The sequence below is a fragment of the Lemur catta genome, chromosome 1 (assembly GCF_020740605.2).
Source record: "Lemur catta isolate mLemCat1 chromosome 1, mLemCat1.pri, whole genome shotgun sequence".
In the NCBI taxonomy this organism is placed as follows: domain Eukaryota; kingdom Metazoa; phylum Chordata; class Mammalia; order Primates; family Lemuridae; genus Lemur; species Lemur catta.
The window spans coordinates 283,431,468-283,448,175 of NC_059128.1; the positions used below are offsets into that span (position 1 = coordinate 283,431,468).

The 16,708-nt window shown below is 42.8% G+C and overlaps 1 protein-coding gene across 2 annotated transcripts; it reads left to right on the forward strand.

Moving 5' to 3' along the window:
- The first annotated feature begins 333 nt into the window (after nt 1–333).
- Nucleotides 334–16,481, forward strand: NDUFV3 (NADH:ubiquinone oxidoreductase subunit V3). 2 transcript variants are annotated; one of them, XM_045540738.1, is made up of 4 exons: nt 334–441; nt 3,516–3,636; nt 12,332–13,462; nt 16,244–16,481. In XM_045540738.1, the coding sequence occupies exons 1-4, from the start codon at nt 394–396 to the stop codon at nt 16,399–16,401; spliced, it is 1,458 nt and encodes a 485-aa protein (XP_045396694.1). In that variant the 5' UTR covers nt 334–393; the 3' UTR covers nt 16,402–16,481. The 2 variants fall into 2 exon arrangements, with proteins under 2 accessions (XP_045396694.1, XP_045396695.1); XM_045540739.1 differs by lacking the exon at nt 12,332–13,462.
- Nucleotides 16,482–16,708: the final 227 nt, after the last annotated feature.

The following is a 16,708-nucleotide window of genomic DNA, read 5'->3' on the forward strand; positions in this document are numbered from 1 at the left end:
GGATTTCAGACTCAAGGCTGAGCCGACAAAGGCAAAGCGAGAAGCGGTCAGGTGGAAACTCAGCCTGATAACTACCTACCTGCGACGTCCACGCACCCCAGCTAAGAGAGCGCGGGGGCCTCGCTTGGCGGGGACAGCAGCCCGCGCGGGCCAGGCCTGCACCTGCCGGGGGCTGACCCTTCGCCCCCGCCTCTGATTGGTGACCCCGGTCCAGGGGCGTGGTCTCGAGGCGCCGCAAAGGGAACCTGGCTGGGGATGCGCGCGCAGGCTCGCAGCCTCTGCCACGCCCCAGCTAGCCTGTGATTGGTGAACTCGGCCCAAAGGGCGGGGCCTGCGGCGCTGGTGCAGGCGCAGCTGCCGCTTCCCTGCCGGGTGCTTCCAGGTGTCACCGCTATGGCGGCCTCGCTTTTGCTGCGGCAAGGACGAGCTGGGGCGGTGAAGGTAAAGAACCCTGCGCCACCTGGAGCCCTGTGGGGGCCGGGGTTGGGGGGGCGCGGCGCCGGCCAGGCCCAGCCCTGCGGGCGACCTCCGGCCGCTGACCCGCTGCCTGGGCCTAAGCCGAGGAGGCCGGACGAGGTCAGGCCGGATGGGCGTCCCGCAGCCCCGCCGCGGCGCGGGCTGAGACTGCGCGCGCCCGGTGCAGACCGGCCCCCTGCGCGGATCACCTGGGGAGCTCCTCAGGCGTGCGTGCCGGGGCAGCAGACGGCTGCCGACGTTCCCGGCGATCCTGCTGCGCCGCCGTGACTTCTGCCAGAACCGCACGGCTTCTCTGGGGACGACATCTGCCTTACCCAGACGAGAGAGCACATGAGGGAACTTACAGGGACCTAGTTGACCCAGTAACTTACCTGGTAGCCGTTAAGAAGCCAGCTTACATTACCTGAGCCGTGAAAAGGGGAAAGAGGGCTTTCTTTCTCTACATATAGAAAGCTAAGGCCACTTCACTATTTTAAAATATAAAAATTGTTATTTCAAAATAAGTTACCATTCACTGCAAGATAATTTGAGGTACAAATGAGGGGAATCCATTGTCCACCATTTACTTCTTTAGGTATCTAGTTCCTGAGAATGTTTTTCAGCTTTTATATGTACAGATAAGCACACATAGACATGCTTACAATCATAAACATAAATGTTATGTTCATATGTGCACATGTTCTGTGTCTAGCTTCTAGAACATTGTACTATCTAGCACTTAGTAGGCCTTGGTATCTGCTGAGTGAATTAAAATGATATAAAATGTTTTTCACTTATATTGCAAACACTTTTGAAGTAGTTATTATTTATCTACATCATTTTTAACGGCCAGATAGTATTTCTTCTCCTTTGCTTTCTCCCCTCGCCCCCCGTACTTCAGTTCAGTAAAGATACTTTACTTCCCAAATATTAGAAAACATTTGACAAAAACATCCATAGTATTTTGGCCCAGGCACAGTGGCTCATGCCTATAATCCCACCGGGACACTGCGGTGGGAGGATCACTTGAGGTCAGGAGTTCTACATCAGCCTGGGCAAAATATGGAGAGCCTTTCTCTACAAAAAAAAATTTTTTTTTAATTAGCTGGGCATGGTGCCATGTGCCTATAGTCCTAGCTGGTCCAGAGGCTGAGATGGGAGGATCACTTGAGCCCGGGTACTAGAGGTTACAGCGAGCTATGATCGCACTACTGTACTCCAGCCTGGACAATAGGGTGAGACCATGTCTCTTAAAAAAAAAAAGACAAGACATGTAATAACATTCATTGGGTGTCTGGCAGATGGGAGGGGGGAGGAGGGTATGGGTATATTCACACCTAATGGGTGAGGTGCACACTATATGTGGGATGGACACATCTGAAGCTCTGACTTGGGTGGGGCAAAGGCAATATATGTAACTGAAACATTTGTACCCCTGTAATATGCTGAAATGAAAAAAAAATTGAAAAGAAACAGTTTGTAGGTTAATAGATAACTGGAGACTACAAAAAAAAGTATAGGAGAGTGGCCTTTCTTTTTTTACAAAACTTTATTTTTTAAAAGTATACATTATCATGCTTGTTTTCACTCAGACAAAAATACTACAAGATGTTATGGGTATAATAACAGAGGGTAGGTAGGTGATGTCCCATCCACATTTTGGGAGGACCGAATAGGTTAATGTCAAGTTTCCCATCACTCCTGCTCTTCCTCTTCCCACGTGGCTTACTGTACAGAGAAGGAGGTTCTATAATGGAAGAAGATATGATCGCAATCTCAATGTTTATTAATAGTAAAAAATAATGATAAATCAACCCCTTACTAGTAGTACCTGCCTCACACACTGTGGTGGCTGCTTTATACAAATTAACTTCATGCATTCCTATTAAATACGTACCATCATTATCCCTCCTTTAGAAACAATTTGAGGGTCAGAGAGGTTAAATAAATTGGCCATTAAGTGGCAGTCAGTTCTCATTCAGCGTCACTATCTCTAGAAAACAAACCCAGAGGTTTTAAATTTTATTTTTTAAGGGGCTTGGCTATTTGTAGCAGAAGGAATCTGCAATCACATATTCTTTATTTTTTATTTATTTATTTATTTTTTTTTGAGAGAGAGTCTCATTGTGTTGCCTGGGCTAGAGTGCCATGGCGTCAGCCTAGCTCACAGCAACCTCAAACTCCTGGGCTCAAGCGATCCTCCCCACCTCGGCCTCCCAGAGTGCTAGGATTACAGGTGCAAGCCACCATGCCTGGCCAATCACAAACTCTTTAATCTCTACTCCCCAGCACAGAATAAACATTTATAAGGATGGCGTTGAAATATTTACCACTCCCTCTGCAGTCTTCCAGACTTTTTCACCTTTGTGCTTTTGCTTGAGCACTATCTGGAACATTCTTCTTGGATGGTAGAGCATTTCCACAGATCCAATTCTTACCTCTCCTTCCGATTCCCGCTGCTTTTCAGAAGTCTTCCCTGATCCCTGCCCAGAAGCACTTCACTGCATTTCCCTCTCACTATATCAGAGTATCTTAAAAACATACGTCAGGACCGGTACCCTTGCTAGAGTGTCCCATCTGTAGGAGGGGAACTCGGCTTAAACTGTCTGGGCCTAAGTTTCAGGTAGAGGATTGGAGCATGGCTGATTATCAAGCTGGCTTCCTCCAGAGGACGAGGACACTGAGGCCTGGAGAAAGTTCTCATTTGCTCAGGTTCTCACAGTGACCTGGATCAGAACCCAGGACTTGTATGACCACAGTCTGTGCACTTTTCACTCCCTGGGCTGCCTCAGAGGACGTGAACACGATTCTCTGCTTGCCCTTTCATTAACCTGAGTATTAATAGTGATTGCCCTCAACTTGGGTGTTTTCTTCTTGCAACTTTTTTGTATTTTCCAAAATTTCCATAATACACATACATTATAAAAATTTTAATAACCATTAGAAGTATGCCGTGTGAATACTTTGCATTTATATGTAGTAATACATAGTATTCATCTATAGTAATTCCTGTTATAAATAATATCCTAAACATCCCTATTTGTTCATTCTTTTGTCAGACTATGTTCCTGGAAGCACAGGTGTTTCAAGGATTTGCTTCCACAGTTCCTCTCTCTGCAGAATCAGGGAAGAGTGAAAAGGGACTGCCACCAAATTCCAAGAAGCAAAGTCCACCAAAAAGTAAGATTTTATTGGTAGTCATAAGGGAAAGAGACTATACGGTAAATCGATCATTCAGCCTTCCAAGCATGAAAATGAATTTTACCAGCTACATAATTTATGGCTCTTCATTTTCAGCAGTGTCCAGATTATAATCGGACATAGATGTGAGTAACAGATTTTAGACCAAACACATCAGTAATATAATAGCGTTTGACTCAGTGTTTAGCCCTGAACTGATGCTTTCTGCATTTTCTAATTGCCAAGCTTCAACATGGGGCGAGTGGTGCCAAGCGCACAGGCTGGGGCAGGGGGGACCTTTTCATGTAGGAAGGCCACATTAATTTAGTTCTAATTAAATAAGGCCACATTCAAGAAACTTCAATTAGATATACTTAAAAATGTACATTGTTTTTTAAAAAAATCTTACTTCTATGTACTTAATAATTTCAAAAAATGAAAACTGTTAATTTTAAAGTTAACTAACCTTTTAATGACTATTGTGTCTGCTTTTTGTTGGAAAGCATTTGAATATTTGGTTGCAGCGTGGAGGTCCGAAGTTTCAGTTGGTCCTCTAGATGGGTATTAGTCATTTGTGACCTTAAGGGCATCTTGATTTGGGTTAGGTAGGAGAATGTAGATTCACAGCAATAAGTGGTTGAAAAGCATTTTTTGGGCATGTTGCTGAAGGCATGGGTATTCTGCATTTTTCCATATTTCGATTGGATCTTTCTTAGCATCAAACAATGACTTTAAAATGTCATTTACTGAGAGCTCAATCAATTCCATCTGTAGTTCTTTAGGTGCTTTGGGGATATTAACTAGGTGAGGCTGAAATGCTTATTTGAGTATGATGTCATGCTTCTCAAAGTCAGTGAACCTTTCTTTGTGGTCTCCAAGTAGTAGGTCTATAACAGCTGCCTATTCTTCAAATGATTTGTGTATATTATCCTGCTCATCAGTGACCTTTGCTAACTGGGGAAAATGTTTGTCAAAAATTTCCTTTTGAAGAAGTATTTTGAAAAAAGATAGCTTTTTTCCGAAATTTTTTGATTTTTTGCCACATATCATGTATAGACTTGGTTTTACCTTGCAATGAAATATTCAGGTCTTTTGATTTGACATGATAATCACACAGAAATACCGCATTCCTATAGAAATCTTCTTTTTTTATTTTTTTACCTCCTTTTACTATCATTCCCAAGAAATCTTTTTTCAATAATTCACATTGCTGATTCTGTCCTTCATAAAATTTAACTATTTGTTCTTGCAGATAGAAAATTTTGGCTAACACCTGTCCCTGTGATAGCCAACGCACTTTAGAATGATATGGCAAATCCACACTGAATACCTCTTCCTTCAACTTTAGCATGTTACAAAACTAAGGATGCTGTGTTGCATTTGCAGGAATATGGTTAACAGTACTTACAACTTGTTGCTAAGTGTCACTTAAAATAGCTTTAGCACAGATTTTGCTGATGCAAGATACAATGAAGAGAAATGAGAGCATCTGGATCTGTTAATACTTTTTTTAATCTGTGCAATAAACCCTCCATGTTTTCCTGTCATGGAAGGTGCACTGCCTGTACATAACACTTACTAAATTTACGAAATTCAGTCCAACTTCATTACATTTATCTTGAAAGTTGTTGAAGGTATCTATTCCCCGTGTTCTGTTCGCAAGAATGCCCAAAGCGAGTAACTCTTCTGTTATGACCCAAGTGAAGTATAAAAACCGTTCAGAGTCAGTAGTATCGGTTGATTCATCCAAAGCAATTGAACAGTATATATTTTCTTTTTGAAGTATTGCATGAAGTTGTTCTGTTAAGTTGAAGGCTAATTCATGCTGCAGATCAGTTATGGTTCTCCTTGAAAGAGACAGTTGTTTGTACTTTGAAACGTTGTCGGGCTCTAAGCATCCTATGACTTTGACAATGCATTCTTTCACAGTTTCTACATCACTGAATGGCCTCCCTTTTTTCCCCAAGTATATAAGCTACTTTATAAGTAGCTTCAGTGGCATTGTTTCCAGGTCCTGTGGCTGCTTGAAAGAATTGTCTTTGCTTTTGCTTTTCATCTTTTAATTTCTGCAGTACAACCTTTCACACCTCTCTCTCTAATTTAAAATATTTGTGGTCCTTATGAGTGTTACAATGCAGATGAGCATTGAATTTCTTTAATGTTGACATTGCAGTATCACAAAGCAAGCAAATCATCCTATCTGTAGCAGAGACAAGATAATATTGCAACTCCCAATCCTCATTTAAAAAATGTTTTCTTCCTTCAGCATTCTCTTGGGTTTCTTTGACATGATGGGCTGTTAAGCAGACAATTAAAAAATACTGTCTAGCTGGGCAACTATTCACAAATTCCACCTAAAACAGAAACACAGTGCACTGTTGTCAAAACCTGATAACAGACTAGCATACTTGACCCCCATAAACTCTGGCCAACCAGGCTAGCACTGTAGTGGCATCAGTCAGGCTGGGGAAGTTAGAACTCTATCATGAACAAAGCAGCCATCAATTTAGACTTCATGTCTTACTGATGTTCTAATTGTGCCAGTGTGGTAGGATTATTTCGGTGAAACTTATTTCATTATTCATTTTAAAAATAAAATAAAAATATAAAAGATGAACAAAAAAGTATTAACAAAAATAAAAGGATTTGTTCTGTAAAATTTGGATTCAGTCAAAAGGCTGCACTTAAGGACCTAGAAGGCACATGTGGCCTTAAGGCCGCAGGTTCCCCACCCCTGGTAAAGGCTATTTGGCATTTAGATGACCCTGACGTGAGTGAGATTCCCCACCTTACTTTCCTTCCCTCAGTTCTGACTTTTTTCCGTCTCTTTGAAACCCATCTGTGGTTTCCCAGGCTTTGCTGAATCACAGTCCAGGACTGCAGGCATCATTTTATGACTGAAGGGAAGTTAAGAGCAGGCAGTTTCCCACTGTGACTCACTTTGCTGGCATAATGTCTGATCTATTGCCAGCTTCTTACAGTCATTTTGACTTTTATCACCAGTTTTTTTTCTTTTTTTTAACAGTTTTTTAAACTTTTTTTCCCTCCCTTAGTGTAGGAATGTAGCATATCCTTATTGAAGGAAAATAAGAAATGCAACAGTATATTTTAAATGCTTCTCTTCTGGGAATAATTTTATTTTCTACCCCCTGCCCATTATTAATAATTGATTATGATGCGGGTGCATTGCACTTAGCCTTAACTGTTGAAACCCTAGTTTACTCTTGAAAGAACATACAGTACTAACTGTCTCTTTGCAAATCCTCAGTTTTCAAATGGGGTTGTAAGATGAAAATTGGGTTTGGTCTTACTCTTCATCAAAATACCATTTCCTCAGTCTGAATGTTTCAAAGTATTTAGAATCTTTTGTTTTTTTCCTCCTTGGTCTGTGCACAGTACATGGGTAGGTTTTTGAATACATGCGCTTTGTAGAGTTTGCCAGGCCCAGAGCACCTCTCATAGTGTGTTGACCTGCGCTGTGGACACCTACCGTCTTGGTGTCTGCACACCCTGTTGGCTTGAGGCCTGAATGCCACAGGAACATTGTTTATTTAGTTCCGTCCTATAATACCTGCCTCGTTTTTAAACCCATTTGCTCTTTTCTTTTTTAATGTATAAATTTTTAATATGTATCTTTTTTAAAAACATAATCAGAATACCATTATCACACCTAAAAAATGTTTGCGACAAGAATGTCAGTTAATTTCTGCATTATATGTGGTATGTTGTTTTTTGTTTTGTTTTGAGATGGGGTCTTGCGATGTTGCCCAGGCCAGACTCGAACTCCTGGCCTTGAAGGATCCTCCTGCCTCAGCCTCCCGAGTAGCTGGAACTACAGATGTGCACCAGCGTGCCCAGCTTACACCTGGCATGTTTTTGACATTGTTTAAATGTTTATTGATGAACAACTAGTTGAATTTCATTATAATATAATCCTATCATTTGGTGAATTTAATCTCATGTCTGTAATCTGACTTCATAGATTATGAATTTGGATTAAATGGATTTTAAAGTATCATGGCAGAACCAAAGAAACGTGTCTGTATGGAGTGGAAATGCGGTGTTCTGTCCTGTGACAGTTTGGGGTGAGGTTATAGAGGGGAACCCTGAGCTGGAGGTTGGCCTTGGGCTCTCTTGAGCATCTGCCTCTGGTCGCGGTGGGCTCTGCAGGCCTCCGAGCCTTGGTTCCTTTGTGTTCGAGCGAGATCAGTGTGCCGGCCTGGCTGGGTTGTTGTGACACTGACTGGTATGTGACGTGTGTGTGCGTGTGTGTGTGTGTGCGCGCGCTGCATAAATCACAGAGTGCTTTCCGGTGGGAAGACAGTTTTCAGAACTAAACTGTCTTCAACGCACATTACACTGGTACCCTGTAATTTTAAAAAATTCCCTGTACAAAGAAAAAGAAATAATGCTCTAAATGGACACAGGCAGGCCTGTGTTTTCCCATGAGGTGTCTGTGATTGGTAAGTATAAGACACAGAGATGCTTTCGCCCTCCCGTGGCACACTGCCAGATCAAACCCCTCCAAACCACAACTGGCAGAAGTTTCCTGCATGCAGGTGGAGGGACCTGAGGCTCTCACGCTGGGGTCACATCTAGTCAAGGGGCTGCCTTCAGGGCAGGACCCGGGGGCTGGAGAACATGCTCTGCTTTTTCCGTCAGAGTTCCAGCTTTCTGCAGCACATGCGATCCCTGAGGACAGCTGCCAGCACAGATGTCAGGGTCCCCGCGTTCTCAGAAGTGCACCCTCTCAGGGAACCACCTGGCACTGCAGCTTTGTGGTTTCCTTGAATCCAGTCATCAGGCAGAACTTTGCAATAGTCAGTAATAAACTGTTGATTGAGTGAGTCAAGAAGCCAAAGTTGATTATCCATTTCCAGTCCTTATTTCAGTTTTAAAAGTGAGGAATCTGTTTGCTATTTAACTCTAACAGTGCCGAGACCTGTTCTAAGCGCATTCCATATATTACCCAGGTCTCAGGCAATCCTGTGAGCAGATGCTCCTGTTATCCCCGTGTTGCAGACAAGGAAGTTGAGGCGCAGAGAGACTCTGAGCTACCCAGGGTCTCACTGGTGTGAGTGGTGGACCCTGCACGTGAACCCTGGCGTTCCAGCTCAGCAGTTTGTATTTTAATCCCTGTCTTGCGTCTGTAAAATCCCAATTCTCGTGTGTTAACTGGAAAAAAAAAAACAAAAAAACTTTTTACAGTCAAATACTTGTTAAAAAGAGAAAGGCTTAATTAACATATAAAATTTGAGTAATTTTATTCTTTAATGTCATGTTTAAATGCACCGTTGTTTCTGAATGTGCTTTGTTTGAGAAATTAGTTTTGTGACCTGTTGACAAGATACGGAAGTATTTTAAGGTTGCTAATCCATTGCTAACACCATAGTCATTTTTGCTTTTGGTAGGGGGACCACTGCAAACTTGAAGGTCACGCTCTCACTTCTCAGCAGAGCAGAAGAGAGATTCAGGAAACTTACGTTCTGTCTTGAGAGGCGAGGGAAGCGCTCAGGGACGCCTGCCTGCCGAGCTGTTCATCAGCACAGCGTTTGTGCGCCTGCGATTGACGTAGGCTGTTGTGGCTCTGAGAGGTTGGAAACGGTGCCTGGAAACCCCCATCTTACGCTAGTCTGATTTAGGTGGCTTTGTGTTTCATTCCACAGTCGTCCCTTGGTTCCAGGACCCCCCACGGATACCAAAATCTGAAGTTGCGCAAGTCCCTGATATAAAATGGTATCCTATTTGCATATAACCTATGACATCCTCGTGCACTTCAAATCATCTCTAGATTACTTATAATTCCTGATACAATGTAAATGCTATGTAAATAGTTGTTACATTGTTTAGGGAATAATGACCCCAAAAAGTCCATACGTGTTCAGTACAGAAGCAGTTTTTTCTTCTCTGAATATTCTCAGTCAGCAGTTGAATCCTCAGATGCAGAATGTGCAGATGCGGAAGGACAATTGTACTTGTCTTCCAAGGGAAGCCACTATGAAAACTGTCAGTATGCTGGCATCCTGCCTCTAGACGTACGTGAGGCAGTCAATGCACACAGTGGATTAGGTAAAGTTGTACGTACACTCAGAGTGAGTATAAGTTTAGATGATGGTGTAACCTCCCAGGGGACACGGTTTCTGTGCTATTTGTTGAGTGCAGACTGGGTGTCGCTGGCAGCAGCTGCAGGTCATCGGGGCGAGCTTCCTTCTGCATCACGAGGAGGGGGCTGGGCCTGTGCTGCGGCAGGGCAGAAACTGGCTCTTGACAAAAAGCAAAATGAGTTGCTGTAGTCTGTGAGCCCTTCCAGGGGTTCTCCCAGTAACTGGCATGAACAAAGGAAATCCTTATTTCATATGATACACAAACGACTCCTTTTCAAACAAAATTTCTAAGTCATTTTGTTGTTAATCCCATTTCAAATTTTCTGTCCATTTTCAGTAGGTAATAAATCATCCTATAATGTACTTTTACTGTTCTTTACAGTTAAAACAATCTCCACAACAAATTTTGGAAGATTCACTTGTTATGATTTTTCTATTTAATGTAGCCTATCTTAGCTGAGCTTTACTTTAAGTTAATTTTTCATACTTAGAAAATTCATGTTCAAAATAAAGACAGATTAATGATCAGGTGAGTGGGCTGGCACGGTTGAAGGCTGGCCTCACAAGTAGCTGGTAGGCCTTTCTGAGCTGTGCCAGGTTTGGTTTAGAGGGACAGGGACAGAGAGATCAAGCCAGCATGTACCCCTTCACCCCATTTTATGTTTAACATGCCCGGAGCTCTGTGTGAATTCCGAGAGTGACCTTCATCGGCACCGACTCTAGGGAGCCCGCATGCAGATTCCAGGCCAGCACAGAGCCACAGATGCCGACGGGCTGTGGTGCTGCTCATACTAGGGGTGGCCGTGATGGGGGCAGGGAGGTGGTTCTGGTGGGGGTGCTCATGACAGGTGGTTTACACACTCCCCTGCAGCTCTGGCTCTTCAGCCATTGCCTCTCACAGTGCCCATTTCTGATTGATTGTGACTCCTCAGTTTTCTTTGGTCATTTTCTTTCAGTCTGTTAAACATAGGTTTCTGAACTCAGAAAACAATTAAAAACCCATTTGGATACCATTAAGATAGGGCAGTTAGGAGGATATTTTTCCAGCTTAAACAAGTACGATTGAGATCTTTTTAGTATAAAATCAACTACTAGACATAAAGACTCTGGATTTAGAGGCTGTTCATCTGTAATATTTTTAAAAATTTGGAATTTTAAATTTGAAAAGTAATTTAATTTATAAACACTTGTCCTATATTTTTCTTATAATCTGTGTGGTTGGAAAAGATTTATCACCACCTGAGGAAATTGAATGAATTAGCTCTAATCATTATATTATTTGAGGCCAGGTGTGGTGGCTCACCCCTGTAATCCTAGCACTCTGGGAGGCCGAGGTGGGAGGATTGCTTGAGCTCAGGAGGTCGAGACCAGCCTGAGCAAGAGGGAGACCCTGTCTCTACTAAAAATAGAAAAATTAGCCAGGCATTGTGGCATGGGCCTGTAGTCCCAGCTACTTGGGAGGCTGAGGCAAGACGATTGCTTGAGCCCAGGAGCTTGAGGTTGTAGTGAGCTACGATAATGCCACTGCACTGTACCTAGGGTGACAGAACAAGATTCTGTCTCACCAAAAAAAAATAAGTAAATAAAATATACATATATATTTTATTTGAGGGCTAAGCATGGTGGCTCACACCTGTAATCCAGCATTTTGGGAGGCTGAGGCAGGAAGATTGCTTGAGGCCAGGAGTTCAAGACCAGCCTGGGCAACATAGCAAGACCCTATTTAATTTAAAATTAGACTGGCATGGTGGCATGTGCCTGTAGTCCTAGCTCCTAGGGAGGCAGGAGGATCACTTGAGCCCAGGAGTTCAAGGTTTCAGTGAGCTACAATCATGCCACTGCACTCCAGCCACTTATTCTATTTTTTACAGCTTAAAAATCTGCTATTTCCAATGATATATGTGATGTTAAATTATGTTAGGCTTCCTTGGTATTATAATACTATATATATATATTTTTTTTTTTCTGAAGAAATCCCCAAATGACTTGTGTAATTTTGAAGAACTTTTCTTCCTTTTTAGGGTGACTTGACTTGAACTACATCATCCCTACCCCCAACCCCCTCTTAAACACAGATACATCCCTCAAACCAGGCTCTTGCCTGTACTTTTGCCTTGCTGTTCTGTTCCGAAAGTTCAAGTTCTGAATTTCTTTAATATTTGAGAAGCCCCAGTTTTTTAGGAATTCAAGAAATTGTACATTGTAAAACTTCAATGGTCATCTGAAAATATCTTTTTAAGTTAGTTTATAAGACAGTTTATCTTAAATTTGGGGGAAATAGTTTTAAAAATAACTATGGTTAGAGAAGCTGTCAGAGTGAAAAATGGAGACAAATTTGTTACTACTATTAGTGAAAATACTCGTTTTTAGGTTTTGCAGCCACCAAGGAAACCATCCCCATTCCTTCCTGCTGCCTCACCCAGGAGGCTCGGCTCTCGCTTGAGAGTGGGTTTCCGCGGAACTGTCCTGGGATGATTGTAGTGAAGACGTTGTAAATAACAAGTTGATATGTCATGAAATGTCTATGGTTTTGACTGATGAGTTTGTTTTTGTTAAATATTAAAAGTATTCCTCTTTATGCCATTTCCTAGATGTAGTGACACCAAAGGAGAAGGGCAAGCTGCTGGCAGCCCAAGCAGCAGCTGAATTGTCTAGAAACGTATCTTCACCCAGTCCTTACCCGTCAGTCACAAAAGGCGGGGTGGTAGCTAGCCCCAGCCCCGATGACAGCCCGCTGCGCGCACACGAAGGGGTTCCGAAAGTTTTGTCAAGAAAGACTTTGGTAGAGTTTCCTCAGAAAGTTCCGTCTCCATTCAGAAAACAGGGTTCTGGTTCAGAAGCTCGTCGGAAGGGCCAGAAAGTGACAGATGATTCATCTTCATCTTCATCTTCATCTAGCTCCTCTGATTCAGAGTCTGACGAGGAGAGTGACGTCTCAGAGGTTGGTCCTCGAGTGGCGAGCAAAGGCAAAGGAGGGTTTCGGAAACTGGAGGTCTCTCGTGCCTTTGAAAGCACAGCTCCCCAAATGGCGATATCAGCAGAAGAGAAAACCAGGGCGCAGAAGCCTCACACAGACCTCACCCATCCAGAGAAGCCCCGTCAGCCAAAGAAGAAAGGGACCACCATTAAGCTTTCAGAGGATAGAAAAGATGCTAAACCAAAAACCATGGCGCCCAAATCACAAGTACATGAAGAGTTCCTGAAGCAAGATATAAAAGAAAAACAATTGCAGAACATATTTAGATCAAGTGAAATAGATAAGGAAAGCCAAAAGCCATTTGAAGTTAAAGGAATCTTACCTGACCACACAAAGTCAGGATTGTCTGCACAGCCGGCCGGTGCCCCAGCGCCCACCCTGGGAGAGAAGGCCAGCGTGGAAGGGCAGCCGCAAGCCGCTCCTCCTGGGGCTGGAGAGACACATCTGGGAAAGCAAGTGCCAGAGCTTCATGGGGAGGCAGCTGCCCCCCTGCTCAGGAAAGAGCACTCGAGGAAGCAGGTAATAGGAGGACACTTGAAGGCTAGAGAAGAGATCCTGGAAGATCAGGTACCAATAAGGGATTTGAAGTCAGTTCCTGCTGAGAATCAAGATGCTTTTCATGAAAAGGCCACAGTGCTAAGGCTTGAGAGTGAGGTCGTGGAAGACTCTGCCCTGCCAGCGGAAGACTCTGCCCTGCCAGCGGAAGACCCCGCCCTGCCAGCGGAAGACCAGGACGGCACACAGGGTATACCTTGACTTGTGCTTGTGACCTCTTCTGTTCCCTGAGGGGGGGTTGACTCTAAAGAACTAGTTTACATTTCTCTGTGATTATAAAGTAGTATTCATATCAGATTTTATAATAGAAATATGGCCTATAGCACTGCCCCAGCTAAGCAGAGCAGTGTGTCTTAATTCTGGGTAACACATCTTAATGTACAAAATGCCTAAGATATTTTAAATTTATTTTAAAGTGAACTTGGTGTGGTAGCTAGTGCCTATAATAATCCCAGCTACTTGGGAGGCTGAGGCAGGAGGATCACTTGAGCCCAGGAGTTTGAGGCCAGCCTGGGCAACATAGCAAGACCCCATCTCAAAATATAAAATGAAAGAGTATGTCCTTGGCACTCTTGACTATTTCTTAACCAATATAATGTTTGAAAAGTGGCAGTTTAGTGTCTTCACCCTCAACTTTTGAGGGTGTCCAAGTGTTCATTTCATGAGCTTGCAGAGCATCTAAGTGAAAAGGGGGTTCTCCTATATAACTTGCCCAGTGAAGACCAGTGGTTACACTTGGTATATAGTGTTCAGGTGAATCAAACCAGATGATTGCTTTTAGCATCCTTATGCACTAAAGCAGTGGGTGTCACACAAAGGCAGCCACGGACTGCAGAAAGCTTTCTTTTCACTAGACGTTTCTGTCTCTGATTTACCTGAAAAATACACATAGGCTGCTTTATTCTTCTATAACGAATTTTATGAAGGGCTTTTAAAGGGAAATAGTGTTATTCCTATTATGTCACCATTTTCTTGGGCACTAAACCTGATAAAATGTGATTGTTTTAGGTGGGTCATGGCAAACTTGAAAAGCAGGACTTCTTCCATTTTAGAATCTGGCTCTTCGAGTCTTCCTTGAAATGCATTATTGCCAACAAATCCAGCTCCTTCTGCGTCTGCTGTTCATTCTTTTTAAAGCCGCCTCAGGCCTAATTTGCATTGCCTGGTACATTATTGTTGGTTACATTATGTTGACAGGATTTATGTGTTTTCTTCCCTTTCCATTTGCTCCCTCTTTCATTAATATGCAAAGTGCTGCTGCTCACCAGACTTCTCCAGACCTTAAGGTCGCATCCCTGGTGCTGCGTTCACAGTCTTGCAGCCCTGTACCAGGGAGGAGTGCCAAAACCAGCAGGACAGAAGATCATCAAGAACTGGGGACTCTGAGATTGCTAACCTTTTTGAAAAGAAATTTGCTTCTAATATTTCAGGGATGTATTATTTCTCAAGTATTCCCTTTACCCTTCAAAGGCTAAAGAAGACACCCAAGAGCAAAGCCCGCTTTTCTCGCTGTGTCTGTGCAGGGCAGACGATCTCTCACTGAGTCACCCCTGCCCTTTGTACAGCGCTGCTTGCCTTCCAGGGGGATTGGTTTTGGATGAGAGTTCTGTAACCCACACCTCCCTTCAGCCGCTTTCTCTGTTAACTATGATAATACATCCCACTTTAAAGTTGTACCAACACCACATGGAAGACAGTCAGCTTATTGAGATTGAAAAGATGTCACCTCTTTAAATAAAACATCATTTTTATTTAACACAACTAAAACAAAAAAACAGAGCTTTTGATATTAATCGAAATAGTGAAAAAAATACATTTTGCACGCAGCATGAGTCAAAGTTGAGACAGCCCTAATGACCTGAGTTCCAGAGATTTTGTTGGTAAGAATCTTAACCCAAATGTTAGCCTGTCATCTCAGGAAGCTTTATTTTGCTATCATGTTGCATTTCACATTGCAGGACAGCAATATTTCTTTTGCTTATCAAATGTTTAGGTGTATGGTTTTTAATTATTTTTTCCATTTAAAGATACAAAGCTAAATTAGTATTTTTAGCCTATGAATCTAAAGTATTCCAATAGTTTTTTCAAAAGTTAAAGCAACAAAACCTACACATTTCATTTCATTCCCCTTAACTCTGTTGTTATAATAGAATTTATCTGATTGTATTCAGAGACTTAGAGTGCTCCCCTAGTTTCTGCTTTTCAAAAGTTTTTATAGGCCGGGCGAGGTGGCTCACACCTGTAATCCTAACACTCTGGGAGGCTGAGGGGGGTGAATCGCTCAAGGTCAGGAGTTCGAGACCAGCCTGAGCAAGAGCGAGACCCTGTCTCTACTAAAAATAGAAAGAAATTATCTGGCCAACTAAAAAATATATATATAGCAAAAAATTAGCTGGGCATGGTGGCGCATGCCTGTAATCCCAGCTACTCGGGAGGCTGAGGCAGGAGGATCGCTTAAGCCCAGGAGTTTGAGGTTGCTGTGAGCTAGGCTGATACCATGGCACTCTCTCTAGCCCAGGCAACAAAGCAAGACTCTGTCTCAAAAAAAAAAAAAAAAAAAAGTTTTTATAAATGGTTCATTTCTATGTAGACAGATTTCTTATAGAAGCAATTTTTTCCATGCATCTTTAAGTGACCTGAAAGTCCTTCCATAATTGCCCTTGGCATTTTCAAACTTCTGAGAAGTCTGAGTCCTAGAAGTACACAAAGTAAGATGTTAAGACACATTCTAACAACTATTCCATTTCTTAAATTGTTAAGGCTATATGTTTTAGGATAAATTTTCAACTAATACCTTTATTTTGCTTTTGAAGATACTGTGGCTTTCATGGGTTTTCTCTTCTAATTAGACAATTTGTTCTGCACAGATAGGATTGCTGGAGAATGACTGGTAGACACGTACATGGGAGCCCAGTCGTTCATAAAGAGCCGTCCTCATGGGCGTTCTCACGGTGTTGTGTTCCCTCCACAGGGCCCGCCCCAGAGGCTGCCGAGCCGTCTGACAGCAGCACCTACAAGAACCTGCAGCATCATGACTACACCACGTACACCTTCCTCGACCTGAACCTCGACCTCTCCAGGTTCAGGATGCCACAGCCCTCTTCAGGGCGTGAGTCGCCCCGACACTGAAGGTCCTCAGTCGAAAGATGCATTTACGTCATCTTTGCTGCATTCTTGCCTGCAAAAATAAAGTCCATTCGAGTCACAAAGCCCAACTTGCATAATTGGTTTCCCTTTTACAGTTTTAATAGTGAGTGGTGTATCAGGAACACTATTGGTGATTGTTTATTCAACATATATTTAGGAATATCTACTCTGTGCAAGGAATTTTTCTTTAATTATAAGGTTATGACTAACTGGACAAATCCATAAAATTAGAGAATTGTGCTTTTGAGCAGTGTAATTCTATGCTGAGCGTAGTCATTTTAGCATTAAA

What these genes read in the sequence shown, in the direction of transcription:
- NDUFV3 (XM_045540738.1), top strand. Translation starts at nt 394, where the DNA reads ATGGCGGCCTCGCTTTTGCTGCGGCAAGGACGAGCTGGGGCGGTGAAG. An exon ending in GACGAGCTGGGGCGGTGAAG is followed by an intron (nt 442 to 3,515) that starts GTAAAGAACCCT and finishes TTCTTTTGTCAG; the next exon opens with ACTATGTTCCTGGAAGCACA. An exon ending in AGACCAGGACGGCACACAGG is followed by an intron (nt 13,463 to 16,243) that starts GTATACCTTGAC and finishes TTCCCTCCACAG; the next exon opens with GGCCCGCCCCAGAGGCTGCC.